Below are 12,598 nucleotides of genomic sequence, written 5' to 3' on the forward strand. Positions count from 1 at the left end.
AAAAATCCAGAAGGATAGCATGGTAGTACATTGATTCTGAGTGTATACGGGTGTAGAAGAATCATCACAAGAGAAATCCTTCCCACTGTGGTTTTCTTATATGTGTTTAGTTCTATAATGTGTTTGCTTTCCCCAGAATGCTTTTCAATGATTACAACATTTAAAGTATACTGTTAGACTGAGTTACAATGATTATCCATTGGATGGCTGTATAGAATACAAACGCTGGCTTCTCTGAATTCCTATTATAATCTAAGAACCTTTTCCAGATTATTTGAACATAAAAAGTCAAAGTGTGAATTAGTATTCATTTTAGCATGATGTGTATTTCAAAGCACTATTAGAATGTTATTTTGAGATGCTGGAAAGTAAGTGTGGTATGTATTTGAAAACAAATATTATCCCAACTTCTAATTCATCTGCTTTTTTTCCTATATATTTAAAGTTTTGCCATATAAGTAGTTTGGAGATATATTTATTGTCTATTTTATTACAAGTTGTCCCCTATTCATTTTTTGTTCATTTATTCATTTAAATATTAATTGAGAATTTGCTAGGTTCCAGGCAGCTGTAACAATAGACGGAGTCTTTGTCCTCATAGGATTTGGTGGTATATTTAATTAAGCCTATTCTATTAAAAAGAGATAGAATATATCTCTTATATAGAAATATCTCTTATTTGTTCACTCAATCAAATGGTAATTGAGAACTTGTTAGACACCTGTGAACAATAGACAAAGTCACTGTTCTTGTGGAACTTACATTCTAGGTGGGGAAGTAGACAAAAAAAAACATACAAATAGGAAACTTCAGATATTTGTAAGTCTGACAAAGAAATGGGGAGTAGGAGGGGGAGTCTCTTATTAGCTAGAATGGTCAGGGGAGGGCTTTGTGAAGATGACATTTGACCTGAGATCTGAATGATGAGAAAGAACTGCCACATGAAGATCTTGGGAGAAAAGTGTCGTAAGCTGAGGGACCAATAAATGGGAAGGCAGGAATTAGCTTGGCATGTTTGAGGGACAGAAAGAAGGGCAGTATGACTGGAGTGTAGTGAATGAGGGAGAGAATTATAGATGAGGTTCTTGGAGAGGAATTTTGATTTTCATTCTAAATGCAGTGGTAAACCATAGCAGGGTTTTAATTAGGAGTACTGTGTGATAAGATTAATGCTCTAAAAAGTTTTCTCTGGTGGCTGGCTCTATAAGAAGACAAGAGTAGCATCAGGGGTACCAATTTAGAAGCTATTAGTATAGTAGAAGTTGACGGTGACTTGGATTAGAGTGGTCGATGTAAAGAGAAGAGAGAGGTGGATGGGATAAAATGGGGGCAGAGCTCATAGGATTTGTTGATGGGAGATGAAAGGACTGAGGGGAAAAAAGTCACCAAGAGTGATTCCTAAGATTTTAGTCTGAAATATTGGATAGATGATGGTATGAGTAACTGAGATGGGTTAGAATGGGGAGAATTATGATTTTGATGGGGCAGAAGTTATCTTGGTTGTCTTAAATTTGACATAAGAAAGTTCAGGGCTAGAGATTTGTGTGTGTGTGTGTGTATGTACATAGACAGGCAGATATAAAGAAAATCTTTCTATGTAGATGTATGTACATATGTGTATAAGTGGATGTATCTGTGTATATAATCAGTATTTTAATGAACAGATAGGGATTTCATTCAATCCCAATATTTTAAATATTAAGAGGGATTGTAGATGGAGCAGAGAAGATGGCTGAGGATCAATCTTGGAGTACTCCAGCATGTAGAGATCTAACAAAGGAGGAGTAGGAGCAACTAGTGAGATGGGAGGAAACCCCAGGAGTGTGATGACTTAGAAGCCTAGAGAAAAATGTTTTATGGAGCGAGTGGTTTAACTATGTCATGAATTTCAGAGAGTTTGAACAAGATAAAGACAAAACTGATAATAGGATTTGGCACCTTGGAGATTTCTGGTGATCTTGGTAAGATCTGTTTTGGTGGACTATGTATGAAAGTCTGTTGAGAGTGGATTGTGGAGAAAATAAGATGTAAGGAAGTGATGATAAAACAAGTAAGGGCAGTTTATTCTTGGAGGTTTAAGGTCAATGAACCATAAAACCAGCAGAAAAATGGGAATCCTCAGGTCCAGAGAGAATTCTATTGGACTGAGCCATAGTATAGCATATTTGTGTGCTGATAGGAATGTTTATTCTAATATTCATCTAATATATGGCAACATTCTATACTTAAATTTATTTAGAATACTATGTTTCAAAACTACCGCTATGCTAGTTGAAAAGAGAAACTGAGTTTTAAAGAATAGAGTTCAAAATAATGAAATCTGTAATATTGGAAAGCCTATTTTTAGGCATAAAGTAGTAAAATTGAAGATGTATCTTCCTGAAAATATTTTTACAATTTTTTAAAAAGTTCTTCATCATATTGTTTACATAGATAGTAAAGGCAATAATGTACTTGCTGTCTATGTTTATTATTTATCTCATATATGATTAATTAATTCAACAAATACTTATTGACTACTTGCCATCGAAGTAGTCTGAGTTAGGCTCTGCTCATACAGTAGTAAATGAAAAAGGTACTATCACTAACCTCTAGGAATTTATAGTCTAGTGAGAAAGTAAAACATTAAACAGATATACAGGTGGATATATAATTACCTAATGTAATTAGTACCAGGAAGGAAATGTATGCTGTAGAAGAAAATAACAAGAGAATATAAATTAGGTAGAAGATCTGTTAGTAATTGTTTCTGTTAAGCCAAGGCTTGAACTAATAGTAGGAGTTAATCCAGTAGGAGCCTAGGGGTGGGGTTGGGGTTGAGGTCGGAAGAGTATACCAGCCAGGAGTACACCATTTCCAGGTTGTGCAGGGCCTTGTAGACCAAGCTGTGGACTTGAACATGGTTTTAACATAGGAGCAAAGGAGAGACTGGAAGGGTTGTGGTAGAGGAATGTTATGATACAATTTGCACTTCTGCACTTTTAAAGATCAGTCAGGCTTCTTTTTTTTTGTAATTGTAGTATGATACACATTAACACGAAATTTACCATTTTAACCATATAATTCAGTGGCATTAATTAGATTTATAATGTCGTGCAACGATCACTATCTAGTTCCAGAACTTTTTCATCACCCCAAATGGAAACCCTATACCCGTTAGGCAGTCAGTCCCCATTCCTTGTCAGATTTCTTTAGTGGAGCAAGGATTGGAGGGGGAGACTAGTTAGAGGTTTTTACAATCATGCAGGTAAAAGATATTGGTTGCTTAGATTATCATGTTGGCAGAAAAAATTGAAGTTTTTCTCTATGTGTGTATATATATTTTTTCTTTTAATTCAATTTTTTACCCAATTTGAGCCTTTGTAAATTTGTAAAGTAATGAAACTGTTATGTTTTCCTAGGTGTTCTTCAGATGATGCAGACAAGGATTGGGGCTTTACAGGGAGCTGTTGATAGGTACTGTTGTTCATTTTGTAAATAAGTGGAATTGAAAGATTTTTATCCATTTATATTTTGAAGGTGATTTTATTGTCACTCCTCTCTTTATTTTTTCCTTTAGGATGAAAGCAAAAATTGTTGAGCCATACAATAAAATAGTAGCCCGTACTGCACAACTAGCAAGACTTCAGGTAGGTTTTAAGTGGACAAATTTCAAGAAATAAATTCTGAGGAAATAAGGGAATTTGAGAGAAAAGGGGAAAAATATTAAATAGCTTTAAAATAAGATATCCAGTTAAAAAAATACAAATCTAAACTACTATTCAACTGAATTATTTTCACTCTTATTATTGCAGTGTATGATCATTCACTAACTTTTTAGAATTCAAAATTATTTCTTCTAGTAATAGGAAGAGAGCTAACATTTGTTGACTTCTTACAGTTATGCTATGATCAAATGTGAAGAACCTAAACCTATAACTTGTTCTAATAGCAGTGCGTGTCCATTATTCAGGAAATTTAGTTTTTGACTAAAATGTAGTGATTTTCTAGCTTTATGAGAGAGATACACAGAACATTTTTTATTATTTTCCACATAGTTTCCAAGATTATTCAAGAACTATTTGCCTATAGTTAGATATGTAGATTGTTTCAGACTTTTCACAATTGTAGGTACTACTGCTGTGGATAATTTTATACATACAGCTTTTTCCCCCTCTAAGCCACGGGGCTGGCCCTGATTATTGATATTTAATGTAATATTGATATGATTTAGGTTTCAGTCTATCATCTTATCTGTTTTCTATTTGTCCTGTTTGTTCTTTGTTCCTTTTTTACCCCTTTTCTGCCTTTGTTTTGGGTTAATCGAATATTTTTATGATTCCCTTTACTTCCTTTGTTGGCTTATTAGCTATAACTCTTGTTTTCTTATTTTATTGGTTGCTCTAGGAGGTATAGTATACATTTTAACTTCTCAATGTACCTTTTAGTGATACTATACCACTTCACATATAGTGTAAGAACCTTAGAGTAGTATACTTTCATTTCCTGCTTTTATACATTTTACTTTTACGTATGTTATAAAGCCCACAATATCTTATGGTTTTTGTTTAAAGAGATTTGAAAAGAAAATCTTATATATTTATCTATGCAATTACCATGCTCTTCTTTCCTTTAATTAGATCCATATTTCTTGTAGTGTGGATCTGCTATTGATGAATTCTTTCAGCTTTTATATATCTGAAAAAGTCTTTATTTCATCTTTGATTTTGAAAAATACTTTTACTGGACATAGAATTCTAGGTTGAATGGTTTGTTTCTTTTAGTACCTTAAAGATACTGCTTGACTGTCTTCTCATTTGCATTGTTTACTATGAGATATCTGTTATCTTTATCTTTGTTTCTCTGTACATAATGTTTTTTTCTCACCCTGTTTTTAAGATTTTTACTTTATCACTGAATTTTGAGCAATTAGATTATGATGTGCCTTGGCATAGTGTCTGTATGTGTGTTTGTTTTTGCTTACAGTTCATTCAGCTTTTTGGATCTGTGGGTTTAAAATTTTCATCATAAATGGAAAATTTGTGGCCATTATTTCTCCAAATATTTTTTTCTGTCCCTCCCCTTTCCTCTCCTTTGAGGACTACAGTTACCTCTCCTTTGAGGACTACAATTACAAATATGTTAGGCATCTCAGGGTGACCTATAGATCACTGGATGCTCTGTTCATTTTTTTCCCCACAGTCTTCTTTTCCCTTGTGTGTTTCATTTTGGATAATTTCTATTGCTTTGTCTTCAAGTTCACTGATCATTTCTTCTCTACTGTCTAATCAAGCCCTGATCTCATTCAGTGTATTTTTCATTTCAGACATTTTTATTTTCATCTTTAGAAGTTTGATTTGGGTCTTTTCTGTACTTCTTTTTATCTGCCTAACTTTTTGAACATATGGAACACTACTAAAATAACTGTTTTAATGTCTTTGCTAATTTATAGAGTGTGCCAGTTTTAGAACATTTCTGTCACTACCAAAAAATCCTTCATGTCTGTTTGCCAGTGTCTTATTCCATTTGGGCTGCTATAACAGAATACCATAGACTGGGTGGCTTATAAACTACAAAAATTATTTCTCACAGTTGTGGATGCTGGAAGTCTGAATCAGGGTGCCAGCATGGTCGCGTCCTGGTGAGGGCCCTCTTCTGGGTTGCAGATAGTCCTTTTCTTGTTGTATCCTCACATGGCGGACAGGGTAGAGAGAGCTCTCTGGGGTCCCTTTTATAAAGGCACTAATCCCGTTCATGAGGGCTTCACTCTTGTGACCTCATTACCTCCCTAAAGACCTACCTTCTAATACCATCACATTAGGGATTAGGATTTCAACATATGAATTTTAAACATTCAGTCCATTCTAGCCGTCAATCCCTGTTCCCCCCTCCAGGCCTGGAGGGCAACCACTAATCTGTTTTCTGTCTCTATAGATTTGCCTTTTCTGGTCATTTCATTATCAATGGAATCATACAAAATAGAGTCTTTTGTGCCTGGCATCTTTCACTTTGCATAATGCCTTTGAGGTTCGTCGATGTTGTAGAACGTCATCAGTAATTCATTCTTTTTTTATTGTTGAATACTGTTCTATTTTATGCATGTACCACATTTTGTTTATCCATTCACCAATTGATGGACATTTGGATTGTTTCCAGTTACTGGCTTTTGTGAATAATGTTACTATGAACATTTGCGTACATGTGTTTGTGTGGACCCATGCTTTCATTTCTCTTAGGCAGATTTCTAAAATTGGAATTGCTGAGTTTTATGGTAAGTTTGTTTAATTTTTTAAGGAACTACTGTATTTTTTCCCAAAATGTCTATACCATTTTACCTTCAGCCAGCAATGTATGAGGGTTCCAGTGTCTACACATCCTCACCAACACTTGTTATTGTCTCTTTCTGCTTATGACCACTCTAGTAGGTGTGCAGTGGTATATCTTGTTATGGCTTTAGTTTACATTTCTCAAGTGACTAATGATATTGAGCGTCTTTTCATGTGCTTATTAGTCATTACTATATCTACTTCAATCTGTTCACTCTATTCATATTTTATAGGCATTTTAAAATTGGGTTATTTATCTTATTGTTGAGTCATAGGAGTTTTTTTATATATTATGATATGAGTACTTTATCTAATATATAATATTTTCTCCCAGTCTATGACTTGACTTTTCATTTTTATTATTTTTTATTGATATATAATTGACATATAATATCTTATTAGTTTCAGGTGTGCATTGTAGTGATTCAATATATACATTATGAAATGGTCACCACGATAAGTCTACTTACCATCTGTCACCAAAGTCATTACAATATTATTGACTGTATTCCCTATGCTGTACATTACATCTTTATGACTTACTTATTTTATAACTGGAAGTTTGTACCTCTTAATCCCCTTCACCTGTTTTGCCTGCCCCCCCAACCCCTCCTCCCTCTGGTACTACCACTTTGTTTCCTGTATCGGTGAGGCTGTTTCTGTTTTGTTTGTTCATTTGTTTTTTTTTTTTCAGATTTTACACATAAGCAAGATCATATAGTATTTGTCTTTCTCTGTCTGACTTATTTCACTTAGCATACTACCCTCTAGGTCCATTTGTGTTGTCGCAAGTGGCAAGATTTCATTCTGTTTTATGGCTAAGTAATATTCCATTGTATATATATATACACCATATCTATATACTTTATCCATTCTTCCATTAATGGACACTTAGATTGCTTTCGTATCTTGGCTATTGAAAATAATGCTGCAGTGAACAGAGGGGGTGCATATATCTCTTTGAATTGGTGTTTTCATTTTCTTTGGATAAATATCCAGAAGTGGAATTGCTGGATCATATGGTAGTTCTTAAAATTTTTTGAGGAACCTGTATACTGGTTTCCATAGTGGCTGCATCAATTTACATTCCCACCAAAAGTACGTGAGAGTTCCTTTTTCTTTACACCCTCACCAACACTTGTTATTTTTTCTTTTTCTTTTCTTTTCTTTTTTTAATTTTTTTTTTTTTTTGGTGAGGGAGATCAGCCCTGAGCTAACATCCATGCTGTTCCTCCTCTTTTTGCTGAGGAAGACCGGCTCTGAGCTAACATCTATTGCCAATCCTCCGCCTTTTTTTCTTCCCCAAAGCCCCAGTAGATAGTTGTATGTCATAGTTGCACATCCTTCTAATTGCTGTATGTGGGACGGGGCCTCAGCATGGCCAGAGAAGCGGTGTGTTGGTGCGCGCCTGGGATCTGAACCTGGACCGCCGGTAGCGGAGCACATGCACTTAACTGGTAAGCCACGGGGCCGGCCCGTATTTTTGTCTTTTTGATAATAGCCATTTTAACAGATGTGAGGTGCTGTTTCATTGTGGTTTTGATTTGCATTTCCCTAATGATTAGAGATGTTGAGCATCTTTTCATGTGTTTGTTGGCCATCTGTATGTCTTCTTTGGAAAAATGCCTATTCAAGTACCCTGGCCATTTTTTAATCGAGTTGTTTGTTTTTTTGATATTAAGTTGTGTAAATTCTTTATGTATTTTTGTTATTAACCCTTTATTGGATGTATGGTTTAAAAATATCTTCTCCCATTCAACAGGTTGCCTTTTTGTTGGTGATTTCTTTTGCCATGCAAAAGCTTTTTAGTTTGACTCCCTTGCCTGAGGACACTGGTCCAAAAAAATATTGCTAAGAGCTGACTGCCTATGTTTCTTCTAGGAGTTTTATGGTTTCAGATCTTGCATTCAAGTTTCAATCCATTTGAATATTTTTGTATATGGTGTAAGATAGTGGTCCAGTTTTATTCTTTTGCATGTAGCTGTCCAGTTTTCCCAACAACATTTTTTGAAGAGACTGTCTTTTCCCCATTGTATATTCTTGCCTCTTTTCTCATAGATTAATTGACCATATAAGTGTGAGTTTATTTCTTGGCTCTCTATTCTATTCTGTTGATCTGTGTGTCTGTTTTTGTGCCAGTACCATGCTATTTTGATGACTATAGCTTTGTAGTATAGTCTGCAATCATGGAGTGTGATACTTTCAGCTTTATTCTTTCTCAAGGTTGCTTTGGCTGTTTGAGGCCTTTTGCGGTTCCATACAGATTTTAGGATTCTTTGTTCTAAAAGTGCCATTGGTATTTTGATTGGGATTACATTGAATCTATGGATTGCTTTGGGTAGTATGGAGAATTTAACAATATTAATTCTTCCAATCCATGAGTGTGGTATATCTTTCCATTTATCTGTGTCACTTCAATTTTTTCATCAGTGTCTTATATTTTTCAGAGTACAGGTCTTTCACCTCCCTGGTTAAATTTATTCCTAGGTATTTTATTCTCTTTGATGCCATTGTAAGTAGGATTGTTTTTTATTTTCTCTTTCTGAAGGCTTGTTATTAGTGTATAGAAATGCAACTGATTTCTGTATGTTAAGTTTGTATCCTGCAGCTTTACTGAATTCATTTATTCTAATAGTTTTTAGATGGAGTCTTTAGGGTTTTCTATATATACTGTCATGTCATCTGTAAATAGTGACAGTTTTACTTCTTGCTTTCCAATTTGGATGCCTTTTATTTCTTTTTCTTGCCTGATTGCTGTAGCTAGGACTTTCAGTACTATGTTGAATAAAAGTGGTGAGAGTAGGCATCCCTGTCTTGTTCCTGATCTTAGAGGAAAAGCTGTCAGGTTTTCATTGTTGAGTACGATGTTAGCTGTGGGTTTGTCATACATGGCTTTTATTATGTTGAAGTACGTTTTGTCTATACCTGCTTTGATGAGGATTTTTATCATAAATGGTGGTTGAATTTTGGCAAATGCTTTTTCTGTCTTTATTGAGATGGTCATGTGATTTTTATTCATTTTGTTTATGTGTTCTATCACATTGATTGATTTGTGGATGTTGAACCATCCTTGCATTCCTGGAATAAATCCCACTTGATCGTGGTGTATGATCCTTTTAATGTATTGTTGAATTCTGTTTTCTGATAGTTTGTTGGGGACTTTTGCATCTATGTTCATCAGGGATATTGGCCTGTAATTTTCTTTTTTTTGTGTTGTCTTTGTCTGGTTTTGCTATCAGGGTAATGATGGCCTCATAAAGTGAGTTTGGATGTGTTCCTTCTTCAGTTTTTTGAAATAAATTGAAAAGGAAAAGTATTAACTCTTCTTTAAATCTTCACATAATTTACCTATGAAGTTATCTGGTCCTAGACTTGAGTATTTTGGGAATTTTTAAATTAATGAGTCAATTTCATTACTTGTAATTGATCTATTCAGATTTTCTGTCTCTTCATGATTCAGTCTTGGAAGGTTATGGGATTTACCCATTTCTTCTAGGTTGTCCAATTTGTTGGCATATAATTGTTCATAGTAGTCTCTTATGATCCTTTGTATTTCCATGGTGTCAGTTGTGACATCTCCGCTTTCATTTCTGATTTTATTTGGGTCCTCTCTCTTTTTTTCTTGATTAGTCTGGCTAAAGGTTTATTGTTTTTGTTTATCTTTTTAAAGAATCAGCTTTAGTTTCATTGATCTTTTCTATTGTTTTTCTAGTCTGTATTTCATTTATTTCCACTTGGATTTTATTATTTCCTTCTTGCTACTACTTTGAGCTTTGTTCTTCTTTTTCTAGGTCCTTTAGGTGTAGAGTTAGATTGTTTATTTGAGATTATTCTTGTTTCTTGAGGTAGACATTTATCACTGTGAACTTCCCTCTTAGAGCTGCTTTTGCTGCATTCCATAGATTTTGGAAAGTTGTATTTCCATTTTCATTTGTCTCAAGGTATTTTTTGATTTTCTCTTTGATTTCTTCAGGGACCCATTGGTTGTTTAGACTCCACGTGTTTGTGCTTTTTCCAGTTTTCTTTTTGTAACTGATTTCTAGTTTCATATCATTGTGGTCAGAAAAGATGCTTGATATGATTTCCATCTTCATAAATTTATTGAGACTTGTTTTGTGGCCTAACATGTGATCTATGCTGGAGAATGTTCTATGTGCACTTGAGAAGAATGTGTATTCTGCAGTTTTTGGATGGAATGTTCTGTATGTATCTGTTAAGTTCATCTTGTGTAATATGCTGTTTAAGGCCAATGTTTCCTTATTGATTTTATGTTTGGATGATCTATCCATGGATGCAAGTGGGGTATTAAAGTCCCCTCCTATTATTGTGTTGCTCCCTATTTCTCCCTTTAGGTCTGTTAATATTTGCTTTACATATTTAGGTGCTCCTGTGTTGGGTGCATAAACGTTTACAAATGTTATATCGTCTTTTTGGATTGACTCCTTTATTATCATGTAACGCCTTTCTTTGTCTTTTTTTAGAGTTTTTGTTTTAAAGTTTATTTGGTCTGATAATGCATATTGCTACTACAGCTTTATTTTCATTTCCATTTGCGTGTAATATCTTTTTCCATCTCTTCACTTTCATTCTGTATGTGTCTTTAGTTGTGAAGGGAGTCTTTTGTAGGGAGCATATGGATGGGTCTTGTTTTTTTTTTTATCCATTCAACCACCTTGTATCTTTTGATTGGAGCATTTAGTCCATTAACATTTAAAGTAATTGGGGCTGGCCCCGTGGCTTAGCGGTTAAGTGCGCATGCTCTGCTGCTGGTGGCCCGGGTTCGGATCCCGGGCGCGCACTGACGCACCGCTTCTCCGGCCGTGCTGAGGCCTTGTCCCACATACAGCAACTAGAAGGATGTGCAACTATGACATACAACTGTCTACTGGGGCTTTGGGGGGAAAAATAAATAAATAAAAATTATTAAAAAAAAAAAAACTTTTAAAGTAATTATTGATAGGTGTGTACTTATTTCCATTTTGTTAGTTTTTTTCTGGTTGTTTTTGTAGTTATTCTCTTTTTGATCTCTTTCCTTGTGGTTTGATGTTTTTCTTTAGTGTTATATTTGTGTTCCTTTCTCTTTATTTTTTGTGTATCTATTGTAGGTGTTTGGTTTTTGGTTACCATGAGGTTCATATTTATTGACCTATATATATATATAGGTGTATATATAGCAGTCTGTATTAGAGTGATAGTGACTTAAGTTTGAAACCTATCCTAAAAGCACTACATTTTTACTCCTCCCCATGTTTTATGTTTTTGACGTCATAGTTTACATCTTTTTATTTGGTGTATCCCTTAATTGTAGTTATAGTTGATTTTACTATTTTTGTCTTTTAACCTTCACACTAGCTTTTTAAGTGGCTGATCCATTGCTTTACTAAATATTTGCCTTTACTTTTTATTTTTATTTTTTTTTGCTGAGGAAGATTAGCTGACGTCTGTTGCCAATATTCCTCTTTTTTTTGCTTGAGGAAGATTAGCCCTAAGCTAACATCTGTGCCAGTCTTCCTCTATTTTATTTGTGGGTCACTGCCATAGCATGGTTGACAAGTGGTGCACGTCCGCACCTGGGTTCCGAACCTGTGAACCTGGGCCGCTGAGGTAGAGTGCACCGAACTTAACCACTAGGCCACAGGGCCGGCCCCATATTTGCCTTTACTAATGAAATTTTTCTTTCATATACAGTTAATGCGTCGCTTACCAACAGGGTATGTTCTGAGAAATGTGTCGTGAGGCAATTTCTTCGTTGTGTGAACATCATAGAGTGTGCTTACACAAACCTAGATGTTACAGTCTACTACACACCTAGGCTATATGGTACTAAATTTTTGGTACTGCCATTGTATATGTGGTCTGTCATTGACCGAAATGTCGTTATGGGGTGCGTGACTCTGTTTTCTTATTTCTGGTTAGGGCCTTTCCTTTTCTGCTTATTGAAGACCCTTTAATATATCTTTTAAGGCCAGTTGAGTGGTGATCAATTCCTTTAGGTTTTGCTTGTCTGGGAAACTCGTTCTCTCTCCTTCAATGCTGGATTATAACCTTGCTGGGTAGAGTATTCTAGGTTGTAAGTTTTTTCCTTTCAGCATTTTGAATATGTCATGCCACTCCCTTCTGGACTGCAAAGTTTCAGTTGAAAAATTAGCTGATAGTCTTATGGGGGTTACCTTGCATGTGACTTGTTTTTCCTTTGCTGCCTTTGAGAGTCTCTCTTATCTTTAACATTTTAATTATAATATGTCTTGGTGTGGATCTCTTTGGATTCATCTTATTTGGGGCTCACTGTGCTT

At 35.0% G+C, this 12,598-nt stretch overlaps 1 protein-coding gene across 2 annotated transcripts in view; it reads left to right on the forward strand.

Moving 5' to 3' along the window:
- The window catches only part of COG5 (component of oligomeric golgi complex 5), a 343,112-nt gene that overhangs the window by 10,244 nt on the left and 320,270 nt on the right, over positions 1 to 12,598 (forward strand). For both annotated transcript variants that reach the window (XM_058523290.1, XM_058523280.1), the window contains exons 4-5: positions 3,402 to 3,456; positions 3,560 to 3,629. In XM_058523290.1, the coding sequence (XP_058379273.1) occupies positions 3,402 to 3,456; positions 3,560 to 3,629 (125 nt within the window). The remainder of the gene's footprint in view (positions 1 to 3,401; positions 3,457 to 3,559; positions 3,630 to 12,598) is intronic.

Source organism: Diceros bicornis, chromosome 3 (genome assembly GCF_020826845.1).
Source record: "Diceros bicornis minor isolate mBicDic1 chromosome 3, mDicBic1.mat.cur, whole genome shotgun sequence".
Classification (NCBI taxonomy): domain Eukaryota; kingdom Metazoa; phylum Chordata; class Mammalia; order Perissodactyla; family Rhinocerotidae; genus Diceros; species Diceros bicornis.